The sequence below is a fragment of the Bos javanicus genome, chromosome 8, assembly GCF_032452875.1.
Source record: "Bos javanicus breed banteng chromosome 8, ARS-OSU_banteng_1.0, whole genome shotgun sequence".
Lineage (NCBI taxonomy): Eukaryota > Metazoa > Chordata > Mammalia > Artiodactyla > Bovidae > Bos > Bos javanicus.
In genome coordinates, this window is record NC_083875.1 from 54,339,552 (window position 1) to 54,356,841 (window position 17,290).

At 40.5% G+C, this 17,290-nt stretch overlaps 1 protein-coding gene across 1 annotated transcript in view; it reads right to left on the reverse strand.

Moving 5' to 3' along the window:
- Window positions 1-17,290, reverse strand: part of LOC133252724 (guanine nucleotide-binding protein G(q) subunit alpha) — a 313,335-nt gene that overhangs the window by 85,043 nt on the left and 211,002 nt on the right. Inside the window, exon 3 of the mRNA XM_061425586.1 lies at window positions 14,972-15,126. Coding sequence (XP_061281570.1) covers window positions 14,972-15,126 — 155 coding nt within the window. The remainder of the gene's footprint in view (window positions 1-14,971; window positions 15,127-17,290) is intronic.

Genomic DNA, 17,290 nt, shown 5'->3' on the forward strand with positions numbered 1-17,290 from the left:
TGGAGTAAGAGAGAGTCAGGATACACATCTGCGACTGAAAGCCACTGACCTGAGTTCAGAGGTTGCCCTAAAAGTACTGTCAGTGGTGTGTCTTCCTGAACCTCGGGCACTACTGAGATAGTAGCTAAATATCTGAAGCATTCACACTTGCAAGAATATTTTCCCCCTTCATCTTTCTTTTGCTACCTTTCAATATAAGCATAGTTCAGACAGTAACAACATCAACCTAACAATTAGCCTATACTGGGCGCCTGCTGCTTGCTAGGCTCTATTCTGTCCATTCATTGCCCAGGTTTCAAAATATTTCAAGGCAAGGAAATGGTCATTAAAGATTCTCATACATTTCCAATTAGCTGAAAGCAAACTGCACTTCTTGTCTGACATTCTTGTTGTCTTGCTTCAGTTGGATGGTGGAAAGAAAGGTCCAATTCACTGATGTAGTCCACCAAAAGAAAAAAAAACACACAAAAGGAACTGGTATCAAGGTCTGCTAGTTGCAACATACATTATCTAGAACTGGGACCAAGTCAAACAAAATTCAACTTAGAACACCCCAAAACAAGACTAGAAAAACAGAACAACAACAAACCCTCCAACCAAACAAAAGACATATGAACTCTCTTCTCCTACAGGAAGATCTGGGTGGCTCAGGAGCTACACCAGGACTGAAGACCTGTTGCAGATAATTGGAGGAACTGGCAAAACGTGCCTAGATGAGCATCTTTCACTGCCAAAGAGAGGCCAATGTGGACAGCTTCTACCTGCATTAGCCTCAATCCCATGTGGCCCCCTCATCCTGGGCTTCAGGACTTGGGAGGGACTCACAGCACCTCCTGCATTTCACATTTGTTTAGGGAAAAAAGCCACTCTATTCCTTTAGAAATGGAATTCTAGCACCATAAGACTAGTGCATGCTCATTTGTTGATTCTCATCTCATTCTGAGAAGAGGTAACAATGGAATAATCTCTTAACTGAATTGCACTTTCCACCGAAGCACCTCCTATTTGGGAGGAAAATTTTGATGGAATATGGGAGGGATGGGTTCATGCTGGATTATTCCATTCATTCAACCTGTAACAGAGAAACACTGAGGTCTGGACAAACTTATATTGCAGAGTAAATTCGGAGAGTTAATTATAGCTATAATTTGTTTTGTAGGAATGATTTTGAGTGGCTGCTGAGGTCATTCTTGGGGTGTTGCTATGGTGACAGGTACAAGGTACATTTCCAAGGCAATGTGTATGTAACAAATGGCTGGTAGTAGCTCTTTCCTGATGTCAGAGAGAGAAAACTCCATGGTTCACATGGGACTTATTTAACTGTCTAGGAGTGAACACTTATTTAGGATTGTGCTAGAAAATGGGACGTTTAGTCGATTAAACTCATTTTACTCCAATCCATTCATGGGGATTTAATCACTTGTCACTGCTTTGAGACACTTAATAATTGAAAACTTTATAACTGCTTAAAAAAAAAAAAAAAAAAAAACTCAACATTTTCCCCACAGATGACTGCCCATTTAGGGTTCTCAAACTCCATGGGGTCAGGGACCATGACTCCCTTTGTCAGTGGCTGGTCACCAATACTCCACCAAGGGACTGGAACATAGCAATTGCTCAACATGTGACCCCAATTAAAACTATTTTATAGAAAACACTGTAGTGGTTAGAAAGGCAGGTTATACCTTCTAGGAGAAAACAAAAGAGGATGGGGGTTGTTAGGTACCCATCTTCATGTAACTACCTCTCTGGGTTATTAGGGGCCTGCATTGTGCAAGAACCAAATTCTGAATTAACATGCCTCTGATGAATGTAAAGACAACACAGAAAGGAAAGGCAGTATCCATTTAACTTCATTGAGTTGATGTGCTTCCTAATATTCTTTTAGGGCCTGGCCACTGAATGATATAATTGGTATATCCGTTTTATGCCTATCAGTATCAAGCTTTCAGGCCCTGGAATTCACTCTAATCCAGGGCAAACAGAGGGAGTGGTCCCTTATTAACAGATGATTGTGACACAATATCTTTAATGGAAGAAACAGGCTTCTGATGGTGTTCAGTGAAAAGCAAGACAACAAAGAGACTAGTGTTTGTAAAAGTTCCATGGTTCCTTTCCTACCATGAAAAAACGCAAGGTCATTCTGAAATTCAACAACTATCTTGATGGGAGCTGAGGAAATGAAGGTCCCCAGGATATGATCCCTGCCTGAAAGTTTACCAACTTGTGGGAAGAAAAGGGTTATATGAAGAGGAGGAACAGGGAAGTTTATCAGGGAAGGAAAGAATGTGTATATTGGAAAGAGTCATTTTCTGGGAAACTTTCTGATGTGTCTCTAATCCTTGGGGATTATCCACGAAACATCCTTCTCTTGCATGACTGATTTATATGAAAGACTTAAGAAAATGATGCCCATTTGTTTATAATTATACTTTGTAATTGCTAAATTCCTTTTATACTTAACTTCAGGATCCCATCTCTGGTTGCAGAACAATAATAAATTCATAAACAGGATATAATCCATTACTTTAAATGATAAAAAATATATGGGATAAACTTGAATGTCACTATAATAATATGCTCCAAATTAAATATGGTATCTCTCTTCTGAATATTTTTAAAAGAGATTCCTTATTTTTTGACAAATTTGTCAGTAACAATTTTGAAAATGTTCGTCGCTCAGTCGTGTCTGACTCTTTGAGACCCCATTGACTGCAACCTGTCAGGGCCCTCTGTCCATGGGATTCTCTAGGCAGGAATACTGTTTTGAGTTGACCTTCAAATTTAATTTATGCTCCAATCTGACATGTAATGAGAACTACTTTAAAGTAAAAAGAAAAAGTCCTACTCTACTACCTATGACTAGAAGGATAATTGAAATCTAACCCAAGAATAGCATAGAAATTAGAAATTCAAGCAGTTGTTTTTTTTTTTAAGGGAAAGAAACATGAATAAAATTTTGAGATGACTCAGTGAGTAAACTGTACCATATTACAGCCAGGGTTAAAAAAGTTAACACAAGTATTAGGCATACAAGCCTATACCAAAAGGGGGAAAGAACCTATGGGTGGTAAGTAGAAAAAGAAATCTCTGACACTGGGTCTAAATCCAACCAAACACAGTAAGATAACTGAATATAGCACCTTGGAGCATTTAATGTAACAACACTATGGCCCATGTATTGGGGTTCTTTAATTCCTATGTAAGAGCCTCCTACCAAGGCTGTATTAATAAGAGATTTGCAGTTCAAGTCAAATATTAAGATGAAGCCCTGGCACAGAAAATGATTCTGGGTAGAATTTTACATTTTTAATTATTGAAAAGAAGGTTAGAAAAACTAGGTCGACTTCATTAAAAAAAAAAAACAACTAAGACCTCATTGTAAGAGGAACAGTTTTAGGGTACTTGAGATCCTGTTTGACACTGTCTAAAGCAGTGGAAGCTAAGAAACTAGAAACACACAGTCTCTGTATGGTTGCAATGTGATTACAGGATTCAAAGGAAAAAAGTAAAAGAAACTGTCAAAGTGAACTTTTTTTTTAAAAAAAGAAAGGAACTGTTCTGCAAAACTGCCATCCTGCGGGGATGGTCAAGCACAGGTTTTGGTGCCAAGACCCACCTATGTGCCCCCTTCTCCTTTGGTAGATCCTGCTGTTCAGAAGAGCCTGGCTGGTAATCTGGTTAGGTGGCTTAGCTGCCCAGGATTTCTGATTACTCATTACGCAAACACTTTTATCTTCTCAAGAGCTCAACTTTCATTTTTCCTCTTTAACATCTGGTACACCATGATCAGAGTTCAAGGAGGTACAGAAGAGAATTTGTTTGTAAGAAATTATTTGTTTTAAATACAAAATTCCAGATTTAAAATAAGATCACCTAGTGGTAGCAGGGGGCTACAGTCTCACAGTTTATGAAAGCTACTCAAAGGAAAATATTCTGTGGGATAAAACAGGAAAGAGCATGTATTTCAATCTTTCTTTGCCAAAAAACTAAACCAACTCAGAAAATCAGATTTTTTTGAAAGTAAATTAAATAGCTCATAAAAAGATACTATATCACTACATTTATAAACAGTTTCAGAATGTTATATATGGATAGTTGATCTCAATGTCAACCATAAAGAGACTGACTACTGGTGTCAAGTGGGGAAGGAGCTGGCAGCTATATGTGATTCAGGCAGGCTCTAGGACCAGGCCTAGGTCACAGCAAAAGATTCCTAACTAAGTCTGTTGCTCAAACAAATTGACCTTGTAATTAAAAGAGCAAAAAAAACAAACAACAATGGTGGGGGAAGGAATAAATCAGGAGCTTGGAATGAATATCCACACACAACTATATATAAAATAGATGACCAAGAAGGACCTACTCTATAGCACAGGGGACTCTACTTAAGGTTCTATGATAAGCTATGTGAGAAAAGAATCTGAAAAAGAATGAATGTATGTACATGTATAACTGAATCAATTTGCTGTGCACTGAAACTAACACTGTAAATCAACTATGTGGTGTGCTGGTGGTTTAGTCACCAAGTTGGGTCTGACTCTGGGGACCCCAAGGACTGTGGCCCACCAAGCTCCTCTGTCCATGGTATTTCCCAGGCAAGAATACTGGAGTGAGTTGACATTTCCTTCTCCAGGGGATCTTCCTGACCCAGGGATTGAACTTGCATCATCTGCATTGCAGGCGGATTCTTTACCACGGAGCTACCATGGAGTCCCAAATCAACTATACAACAGCAACAAAATCAACAGAAGAGAGAGTGAAAGAGAGATATAGAAAGAGAAGAGGAGGGGAAAGAGGCCTTTTCAATTTGCCTGTTTGGCTTTCTTAATTTATTCATCTTTTATATGACAATTTTCAAAGCTGTTGACTAATTATGACACAATTTTTATACTTCTAAGATGTATCAAGCATCAGAAGGCTACTTTTTATTCTAGTCTGCCTCTCTTGAACTGTAATGACAATGCTTAATTCATTTTTCAGTTAATTTACACATATTTATTGAAAATCTGTTCTTTGTCAAATTCAAATCACTGTGTGTGTTGGAGGAGTGGGGCTCGCACAGGGAGCTGGTAAAAAATACTTATGTGTGTGTATATATATACACACATATTCTTTGCCTGTAGGGACATCAGGTTACCTGGGAAGTAAAGACAGCACAAGATGAATCAATTAAGAAATAATTAAGTGCCAAATTATGAGGTGCTAACTATGAATGCATTAAGAAGGGAGAGATGATTATGAACTGGTCACTGGAGAATTGCGTAGAAAAGTGGAGGATGAGTTACACAGTGCAGACCTAAGGGGACTAGAACAGGCTAAAGAGGAAAGAGAAGAGAGATGGGAAGAAATCAGCAGACACATAAATGACTTACTCTTTTATCATTCAACAACTTTCCCTGAAAGCCTATATTGAAGGCTAGGCACTGTGCATAGCACTGGGTGGGAGCCACAAAGAAAAAAAAAAGATGTGAATCCTGTCCTCAAGGAGCTTGTGCTCTAGCAACAGAGATAAACATGCCAGCTAACAGCCATCCTACAGTGCAGATAAGATGTGGCTCATAAGAGAGCTTCCAGTGATGGTAGACAAGAGATGGCCATGAGCAAAAGGTTGCTGACCAAAGCGGGTCTCTCATGGTCATGTCTCTGTAACTTGGATACCGGTTCTGTAGAATCAAAACTTTCATTTTAACAAGGATGTCTGGGTTTGAAGAGCTGGTCATATTAAGCTAGTTAAACTAATTATAGACCAAAATTCTTTAAATCAAGAAGCCCTTGTGCTCATGAAGAAGAACATCAGGGTAAGCCCATCAGAGTTCAAAAAGGGCTTGGCAGGTGAGGAGTCAAAATAAAGGAACAGGCCAGATGGAGAAAGCAATGGTCCTGGCCTCCCCTGAGACTGGACGTGGGGTTACCTCCCAGTCAGGCACATGTTATGTTAGGCCCCTTTCAGAAGCAGGTCAGTCCTACCTTTGGTTACACTGACTGTTAAATCCCATCACGCCCTCCTAAACCAGCTGTACCAGGCACCACATGGGGCCAAAGCCAAGACACATGAGACACAATCCTTGTTCTCAGAGCCAAATCTACTCAGTCAACGTTTCTGGTCATTTATTCCATCATTAGTACTGGACATCCTTTGCATGGCATTTAGAGGTAGTGCCAGGGAATACAATCTAGCGCTCCCTGAAGCTCACTTCCTATCTGAAGTTTTGTTGGGCAAAGCAAGTTTACTGAAGGAGTACTGCGGAGGGACAGCAGGCCCTCCTTTCTCCGTTCTCAAAAACGAATCTCCAGGTTGATTTTGAGCATCCCAGGCATAAGCTAGGGTCTCTCTACATGGCAGAAATGGAAAAAGAATATTAGCTGCCTTTTAGTATTCAATCTTCTTCCATGGAGGAAGAAGTTGCAACTTTTTTCTTTTCTTTTGTGGGGTCAGGGTGGGGGCTGAAATCAGATAGTGAGTATTTTAGGCTCTGTGTGCCATTCAGCTTCTGTTGCGATGATTCAGACTCTGCCACTGGGCACAAAACAAGCTTTGGACAATACATAAACAAATGCGCTTGGCTATGTTCTGATAAAACTTAATTTATAAAGACAGGCAGCAGGCGGAGTCTGGCCTACAGGTTTTCCAATCCTGTTCTGTAGTAACAGCACCCCTGTTTTCATCTGGGTACCATGTCATCCTGAGTGGGTTGTGGTAAGGGCTGTAAAGAAGAGGTCAAGCAACTGAACATGCAAACGCTCTGCCAAAACACGAGCAAGCAGCAAAGTGATAGAGTGAAGCGTGTCTCCTGTGTCCAGTCTACTCTTCAAGCAGAGTGAATGAATGATCAGCAGGTATTGAGGTAAGCCCTTTCCCTATCACATCTCTGTAATAAACGTTAGAAAGAAGTTAGTCTTATCTAAGTCTTACCATCTCTAGCAGCTCCATGCATTTTGAAAAAGCAATACTAGAGACCAAGTCTTAGAATCTGATGGATTCTTCACTGTGGAAGACAAATTACAGGATGCGTGCATGCTCAGTTGTGTCCAACTCTTTGAGATTCCATGGACTGTGTAGCCCGCCACGCTCCTCTGTCCATGGGATTCTCCAGGCAAGAATACTGGAGTGGGTTACCATTTCCTCCTCCAGGGGATCTTCCCAACCCAGGGATCAAACCAGAGTCTCCTATATTTCCTGCATTGGCAGGCAGATTCTTTACCATTGAGCCAACTGAGAGCCCAAATTACAGGGTGTATTTTGTTTCATTCTTGTGAAAGGTTATTAGGAGATCATTAGATAAAAGAAAACAAAAATAGAAGTAAATATGTCACTCAGGTGAAAAAAGGTCCATTCCATGTTATTACTGTCACTCTTTGGTGGGGGGGGGGGGGGGGGAAGCAAACATATTCAAGATCAATTATCCTCTTTTGAGCTCAAAATAGCATTTTGAGTAATTTAACTATGTAGAGAATAATCTCTCTGCCTATACATTTCCAGGTAAATTTGGGGAGTGCCAGGTTTTCACTTGACTGCATAGGATAATGGTTTCTCAGATAAAGGCAATCTACTGTTACAGAATCAAAGGATTTCAGAATTTACAAGGGAGTTTAGAGATTACAGACCACATACCACTATCGGAGGCAAATGAAACTTACAGAGCCAAAGTCCCACAGGTGAGGAGAGGCAGATGTAGTTCCACTAAATGCTAGACTGTGACTCAATGGTCTCACCATATGATGTCTCATCTGCCTCTAAAAGCCTGCAGTAGGCTTACATTTCTTTTTAACCATCAGACAAAGAGTAAAGTTATAATGGCTCCGAGAGTCAGAGCCTACACACTCTTGGGTTCAAGTGTTTGGCACATGAGTCAATTAACAAGGTATTTCCTCAAGGATTCAGCCTGAAATCAGGTAGATATGCTAATCTACCTCCAAAAACTCATTTTGCACTTAAAATCCAACATTCAAATTCCTTGTGCATTTTTAAATTAAAAATTTAAACATGAAGTTAGAAGTAAACTCCAAACCTGACTTATGCTCAAAAGTCAATTATGTACTCTGGATTTATGGGCTGTGAAACATGTGGAAATTTCAAAAAGGTTTCTGATTTACTGACAACCTTGGAGGGCACTTCAGGAAAGCAAGATTAGGGATTACTTGGTCCCTTACGGTGAACATACACTGTATAGTCCATGGGGTCACAAAGAGTCAGACACGACTGAATGACTTTCACTTTCACTTTACAGTCAACATGGACAGAGCGGTCTTTTGCCAAGTGCCTGCAGCGTGAAGACTTCACACTACATGACAAGTTGATTGAGATTCGTGTTCTCTAGCTAGTCAGGGAGCTTTTGGTACTGTAGGCAGTGAACTCATTTGACCTGATGTCTCACTATATTAAGGCAGGTGGTGAACCACAGCAAAAAAAGGGGGAAAAAAAGTAAACCTACAGCCATCTGTTTATTGTGCTCTTTACCTAAAGATAGTCAAGAGTCCTCAGACTTTTTTTAAAAAAATCAATAACAAAAAAGGTAATAAGGGAATCCACAAAACTCTCCTGCATCTTAGAATGCTTTTTTAGTCTTTCATTAAATAGAACTGGAGGAATATGTCAAATGAAAGCCAACTGCAAATTTTTCCTAAACTGCTCATCTAGAATTTCCCATCTCTTTGCTTCTACCAGTGTTGCCTGTCCTTTGAGCCATCTGATTGTTTTATTATGATCAGCAAGTTGGCTAATCAAAGTAGAAAAAGAAAGCTCAATTATTTTAGTGTTTTTATGGCTCTAGTTTGACTCCAGTAAAAAGTTATTGGATGAAATATGGGAAAAAAAGGTTAAAACTCTAGACTAAAATAAAGAAACAGTATTTCTCAATTATTTGTGACTTACATCTTTCATGTTGTATGAACAACTGATATATTGTTAAACATAGATCGAGCTTCCCAGGTGGCACAGTTAAATTTTCTCGATGATAATCATAACCCTTGTGGGTGTATTTCCCAGTAAATTCTACTTAATTTTCCCCTTGATCTTACACATATAGAACTACATACAGGCAACAATATAGTGCTCATACTCAGTCATGCCTGACTCCTTGCAACCCCAAGGACTGTAGACTGCCAGGTTCCCCTGTCCATGGAATTTTCCAGGCAAGAATATTGGAGTGGGTTACCATTTCCTACTCCAGGGGATCTTCTCGACCTAGGGACTAAACGCATGTTTCCGGCATCTCCTGCATTGACAGGCAGGTTCATTACCATTGTACCACCTGGCACTGCAATAACATTATGAAGATTAATAAATTATTTGCATCTTTCATGGTGAGTGATTTTAAACTCATAGGTATTTATCTACTGGCTTCCCTGGTGCCTCAGTGGTAAAGAATCTGCCTGCCAATGCAGGAGACATGGGTTTGATCCCTGAGTGGGATCCCTGGAGAAGGAAATGGCAACCCACTCCAGTATTCTTTCCTGGGAAATCCCATGGACAGAGAACCCTGGTGGGCTACAGTCTACCAGGGGTTGCAAAAGAGTTGGACATGAATCAGGGACTAAGCAAACAAAAAATTTATCTATTAGTCCATCATCAATATACCTGTCAATTATCAATCAATCAATCTCTTATTCATTCCTTCAACTCTCTATCCATCCAGCCATCTATCCTCCTTTGTGAGGGTAGGTTTCAGTGATTAAAAACTTGGGCTCCGGAGGCAGCAAATCTGACTTTAGTTCTTACTTCTATCACTTACTAATTGTGTGACCCTCTAAGACCCTATGTTCTCCTCTGTTTCATGGAGATAATAAGAAATATCTACAGCTTTGCAAGTAAACAACTACACAGAATCTAACACATAGAAGCGTTCAGCAAAAAAAAAAAAAATAGTGTTCAAGCTCTTTTGGTAATAGCTTTTCAAGGATGCTAGACCTTCAAAAATGGCAGGAAAAAAGAGACTTAAATGCCTGTAGCTCTGGCACATCATAGTTCATTCATAACAGCCAAAGACAGATAGTGCCTACATCATGGTCACTGAAACTGTGGAAATTATCTAAGTGTGATTTCAAGGAACAATCATTCGCAAAGGTCAAACGTGAGCACCCAATGTTAAGCTCTATGGGCAGAGGGGAGAGACACTTCAGTAAATATGATAACAGATACAAAAGAGATTTGTACAAGTATTAAGATACAGGGCAGGGCTTCCCAGATGGCTCAGTGGCAAAGAATCTGCCTGCCAACGGAGGAGCATTGGCTCAATCCCTGGTCCGGGAGGACCCCACATGCCACAGAGCAACTGAGCCCGTGTGTCACAGCTATTGAGCCTCAGCTCCAGAGCCTGGGAACTGCAACTTCTGAAGCCTGTGTGCCCGAGAGCCCATGCTTGGCAACAAGAGAAACCACCACAATGAGGAGCCTGTGCACCACGACTAGAGGGACATCCCTGCTTGCTACAACCAAAGAAAAGCCCACGAAGCAACGAAGACCCAGCATAGCCATTAAAAAACAAAGATACATGGCGGAGTGTCATATAACCTCTGGTATTGGGCAAGACTTTCAGAGGCTGTGACTCTTGAATTGGGTCTTGAAGGATAAATAGGAGTTCACCAGAGAGAAAAGAAGAAGAGAGGCATGCTTGGGCTCTGTTCTCAGTATTCCTGGCAAGTGGCCTGCCCTGACTCTCACAACCAGCATGTTTCTGGAGGAAACTGCTGTTAAGCTGCAAACTTTACGCAGATATGCATGGCAGGCACCAATTCTCAAACTGCTAGAGATCAGATTTAATATCTACATGCTCCCCAAATCTAAACTGAAGAGCCACAAGAGAGACAGTCAGTACTCAGGAAGGCTGGTCTTAAATTCTGTAAGGTGGTGATACTGTCTAAGAAATTAGATCCAGCATATCAACAAAGTTTTAAAATTTTTATCATAAAGATAGAGCAACATAGAAGCCCCCACATGAAGCAAAGATGCAGGATAAAATACTAAAGATATATCAGTGGAAAGTACACAAAAGTCAGAAAGGAAACGGTTAACAACTATCTCGAATTCAGAGAAAGGAATTGTGTTGAGTCACCCTGTGAAAATGAATTCAGTATTGGGAATGAGTGATGCTCAAGACAGGTGAGCTACAGCCTCATCAGCACTATTCCCGAACTTCAGGGGACCTTCCCTGGACCACAATGGAATGACATGTGGAATACACAAGCAAATGGGTGAATCCAAAGAGCCATTGGTCTTCTCTGTGTGCTGAGAGGGTTTTCCTGGCTAAGAAAAGGAAAGTGCCCAGGACTAAGATGGGGAAGAATAAAGAGACTCCAGTACTTGGCCTCCTGGCACAATGGAATTAAAGGTAGGCCAGCTAGGCATCTTGGGCACTGAGCTATAAGACAAAAAGTACCAAAATATCCTATGAAGATAACAGAAACATGGGGCCAGCTAACTCAGGTTTCCACACACAATTTCCATAATTGGCAGGAAGTGATTGGTTCTAATCCCTGAAAGTAAACAAGAGTCTTCTAGAGAAAACAAAGGGGAAAATGAAACCTCCCTAGGTTTCATTTAGCTAAGATGATCAAATGTTCCTGCTTGACTAGGAGATTTCCAGTTTACACCTGCTATTTCATTCTAATTATTAATAGTAACCCTTTCCTTCACAAAATGTCCTGGTTTGATGATAAATTATACAGTCACCAGCTATTTAGTCTATGTAACAAATTACTGTAACAAAAAGATTGAAACATATACTTTTTGGCAGAAAATGTATTTCAGGATAATCAAATAGCATCAAGAGAAGAAAACCTTGTACTTCACAGAAGAATGCCAACGCAGACCAACGGATAAAATTTGGAATTCTTATATCAGACAAGACTTAATGATTGGAATTAAAACATCAGGTGAAGAGTTTATGGGGAACTGGAGACTACACAATGACAAAGTCACACCACACAGATTGTTTTTGGTGGCAGGAGGAAAAAAATACAGGTTTATCATGGAGGCTGTCAGTGCCCAAACACTGTGGTGAAACTTAACTTACCAGTGACAGATAAACCCATGCATGAGATCACTTAGAGTGTGTTCTGCTCACTGGTAAACCTTAACTTACCAATGATAAGTAAACCAGTGCAGGAGATCACTTAGAGTATGTTCTACTCACTGGTGAACATTAACTTACCAATGACGTGTAAACCAGTGCACAAAATCTTGTGTGCTCTACTCACAGTGTTTAACTGGAATCTAACCAAGCCTTTAAATGTGACTTTCAGTTTGTAGAAAATCCAAGAGGCAGCGGAGAAAGTTAAATCATGCAATGAGGCAGCAGTCAGACCCAATCCAGGCCAGTCTTTTTGACATGCCAGTGAAACGCGGAACAGGCTTCTACTAGATTAAGAGACTTAAGGGACATAAAAACCAAATGCAGAGTGTTGTCCTAAAATCAACTGACTCTAAAGAACATTTTGGAAGAGTTTGGGAAATATGAAAATGAACTGGATATAGAATGATAAAAAGGACTGATGATTAGTTTTTAGGTATAATATGGTATTACTTATTATGTAAGAAAATGTCCATTTTTTTAAAGATGCACACTGAAATGTGGATATAGGGACATGTTGTTACAACGTACTTTATTACTTTTGCATAAACATATGCAAAATGAAATAGGTGTATGTGCATACACACATATATCCACATGTTTAGAAAATAGAGTTCTCCCTGTCCCCACCAAGGGAAACTAGAACTGTTTAAACAGTCATCATTTGCAGGGGTTGATATCAGCCCGTCCCAGGTGCCCCCACATCTTGAGCTCTAACATGAGGGATGTGCCTATAGAGTGAGCGTGTTTTTATGGCAGATGCAGCCCATGTGACCGAGGTCTAAGATGATGGCTTTCCCCAGCATCACAGTGCTAACACGGGCCTGGAGTAACTGTCGCGGATAACTCTTAGCCTTAAAGCAACTCATGGGTACCTGTCTAGGAATCCACAAATCTGAGCTGAAGTAATGTCACCAGACATGTGGTGGAGCTTTGTCTCAAGAATACAGCTGCAGCAGCTGACCCAGGTGTCCTCAGGGCAAACAGGAATCTCTCAGAGAGCCTACGAGGAGCAGGAGGCAAATCGTTTCCTAACGGGAAGCCCTAACTCGGTAAGCACATCATTATCGGACACTGGTGCTCTGATGCCCTAGTCACAGGACTTCTCTGTAGGGAGAAGAGATCTGGGGGACAGGTAGAGACTAGAACAGGTGAGGAGGGGGAGAGACAGGATATACGCTAAAGTAAAAAGAAAGGGATTTAGAAATGATGGGAGGCAAGAGGATTTCTTGGTGAATGTAACTTTTTAATGGAGGAGTTCTTCATTGGTAGGGGCCAGGAGAGGCATCACAGTAGTGAATCGAGAAGTGGAGGAGTTAAAGAAGGACCAGAGCTGAGGGCGGATGAGGAAACCAGCAGGCAGGGGAAGGCAGAGTGAGCAGGGACAAGGACAAGGGGTAAACCACAGCAGCAACGTGGGGAGATGGATGAGATCCAAAATGGCAAAGGAAACAGAAGGACAGAGGGGGCAGCGTGGAAAAGGAAGACAGCTGGTCAAAGGTTGAGGGGGCAGAATTTGGAACAAAAAAGAGCTGAATGCATCTTCTCATCTCTGTACTTACAGAAACTTACACAGTTGGAACCCCAGGAGGGGAGAGGAGAGAGGGAGAGAGGAAGGGGGCGGGGCGAAGGAAGGCAGGCAGACATAGAAGAGGAAGACAGGCAGCGTGCAAGGAGGACAGAGGAAGCCAGGAATGAGGAAGCACGCATTTCAGAGACACACGGGGTGGGTACTGGCTTAAACACGACAGACACGGTCTCCTGAGCATTTCACGTCACTTTTCAGAATGACGTAATTCAGATTTACCTTGGGAATCCAAGTACTGTTTTGGCCAGGCAATATTTCTGTGGCTGACCTGAATCATAACTCATCTTAAACAAATGCCTAGAACTAGGGTAAGAGCGTGATCTACTTTACTGCAAAAACAGAGCCCAACTGCTCTTGGATCTTCCCTGCACTGTTAAGCGATGTCAATCTGCACGTAGGGCTCCTTATTTCCCCTATAGTCCGGCCCTTGTTCAGAGGGTCATTTCAACATACAAACTGGCCTAAGGCTGCAGAATACTTTCCACCCTTTCTTCTGTCTGCCCAGAACCAATAGAAGAGGCAAATGCTGGGTTAACATAATGGAGACAGAAATCTGAAAAAAAAACACTAAAAAAAACAAAATTCCATTTTTCAGGCGCCTGATTATCTACATTGCTGACCACATTGATTACATTAATCCAATGATTGCCAAATCTTTACTTTTCTTTTTATTAGGCAAGATTTAATCTAGAGAATTAACAAATCTCTCTAGGATGCAAATCCCTCCTGGGACACATGATTGTGATCGACAGCTCACAAAATAATCCTGGGATGCATGCAAAATTAGACTCACACGCAATTTCCATGCAAAAGCAAACCTATCCATCAACAAAACAGTGGGTCCCAGAAAACAGTCAAGATCCTATGTCTGGAAACCGGGAAGTCTGATGTTTGAGAAGCCATAATTAAGTGTATTTATTAGAGGTTCTTCTGTGTAGGTGCTTTCCAACACATGAATAAGATCAGAAACTTGCATTAAAATTGATTATTATCAGATTTCAAATCACAATGAAGTATATGTTTGAGAATCACTGGTTTACAATTTGGGGGAAGAGATGGGTTAGTGGATGCAGATTCCTAGAGTCTTCAGTTGGTTTTCAAACAGAAAACAATAAAAGAAATACTCTCCCTGACTCATGATGCCAATCTCTTACATAGAGTCTAAATTTATAAAGCTGGCACAAATTTAATATCTATAATTCCTAACTGTGCAGTCAGAATCAGATACGATACACAGGACCGAGACGGTCTCATTGCAGAAACCATGAAAGAAAAGAGGAAGATGCAAAGGGCCTTCTGGAGGAATACTCACTATTTGGTAGAGTCAGATAACTGATATTCTCGTCGTCTGTCATAGCATTCCTGGATTCCAGGATCATTCCATAAACTCTTTATTGCATCTACATATGGATTCTCAAATGCAGATACCTTCTCCACATCAACTTCTCGAACTAACTGTGCATGAGCCTGTTTAAAAAAAAAAAAAAAGCAGTTTTAATCTCCTTTCCATCGAAGAAAACTGCCTTGGCTTGCACACTGCATTATGGTCTTTCCTCATATACTGGTTTTCAAACTGGTTTATAATAAAGTAATGCTGCTTCTTTTTTCTTTTCCTTAGATAAAACCCAGTCCCAAATCTTTTCCCCCAGAGTAAATGCTGAAGCTACCTAAAGATGACAAGAGAAAAGCAGACTGTTCAGCTCCCACAGGAACAATGAGGACGGTATGCTACAAATAATGACTATTTTCAGGTGATGACCATAATCCTAAAACAGTTCATATTATTAAAGGGAAAAAGACTGGGTTATTTATCCCCTCTATGTTTATAGTTTATTATAATCAAACACATAATATACACAGCGCATGAGTGTTATATCTTAGCAAAAACTCAATCAGACTCAACTAATCAGCATTAGTTTCTATGATTCACTGTGAGGATTAGGGTGTAAAACTACTAGAAGAACAGTTAATGGTAATGATTTGATTTTCACAATAGTGACCATGCCCCCTCTATTCCCACACACCCAAATTTTCAATATTTACTTTATATCTACCTCATAGCTTATCAGATTGAAGAGTCTACTCAATTTTTAACACAGAAAAAGGACTTTGTTATGTTCATTATATACAACATTTAGTAGGAAAGGGTAAAAAGACTTTTAAAAAATTTTCAACAAGATTAAAATCAAAATGGTCAACCTCCAAATTAACCAGCATACACCACTGCCTAACAATCTTAACAAAATAGATTTCATAGGTGTAGTATACATGTAAATTATACAGTACATAAATGTGCAAATCAACAGATATAATAACTAATTATCTTGAAAACTGGAGACAGATGGCTACTAATTTATTAAAACAGTCTTGATTTTGCACAGATACACAAACTTGTGAACTAGGTTAGTGAATGGCTATCTTGATTACATGATGACCTAATTATTCCTTCCATAGAGTTTCAAGCACATAGAATTTAATAAATTTAAACTTGTGATTAGGCATGTCTGGTTCCCAATCTTTCTCTTCCTTCTCATCCCATAAGACGGAGGGAATCCATGTCATTAGACTAATCTTTACTTAAATAAGATTTTACAAAGCCTAAAGTGCCAAAATTGAAGAAACCACCTTTCTTGCTGGTTCTACGTTGACTGTGACCATCAGATCTGGTAAGTGAGAAGCCCTATAGCTCTGCCCTGCACCCCAACATTGGAAGATGAATCCCTAAAATTGTTTTATGTACCTAGTTCCTGCCCAGACAATCTGTCCTATCCCAGCAATCTGACTATCCTGAAGTCCTGTTTCCAAGTGTCACTCCAGGTGGGCCTAGGCCAATCATAGCTTTCCATGAAACCCCCGCTTTGAAAATATGTCACTGGTTCCCCAACGAATCCCCAGTGCTATGCTCTGCCTGGCTCTGTGGCACCCGTTGCTCTATGTCGATACCAAAGACTGTCCTGGTCCCACCTGCTCAAGTGGACCTCCTCCAAGCACAAAACATTAGGTATGGGGCATGCTCCACTCTGCCCAGCAGGTATGTCTCATACCTTATATCTTAAGGTCAAGCTTTGGGCCCTGTCCTTCTGCCCTTGCTCACTGAATACAAACAAGTTCTAATTCTTTGTGTCCTGAGATATGACAATGATCATGCATGGTATAATCCTAAATTCGATTTCCTGGCTACATCTGATTTACAGGGTTCTCTGGAGGATTCTGTGGAAGTTAGAAGGCAGATGCAAGGCAGAAACAGGCATGCACAGGATGGTCTCCTATTGGACACATTCTAAAGACATGGTTTTCATCGGACTCTGCTTCCTCTTTTGACACTGGATAAGTTGCTTAATCTTTCCAAATGTTATCTCTGGTGGGCAACATCTTGTCCCACCAAGTCCATGTGGCTTATTACTGTGCTACAATACAGTAGGTGAGTGGTTCTCAAAAGGTGGTCCACACCCCAGCAGGATTACTTGGGAATTTCATAAAAATGCAATCCTTTAATCCTACATCAAACTTTCTGGATGAGAAACTGATAAACCATCTGTTTCAAGAGACCCTCTGGATGATTCAGATGCATGGCAAAGTTTGAGAACCACTGCAAGCTATCAAGCATCACGTAGACACTAGTTGTTGTGGT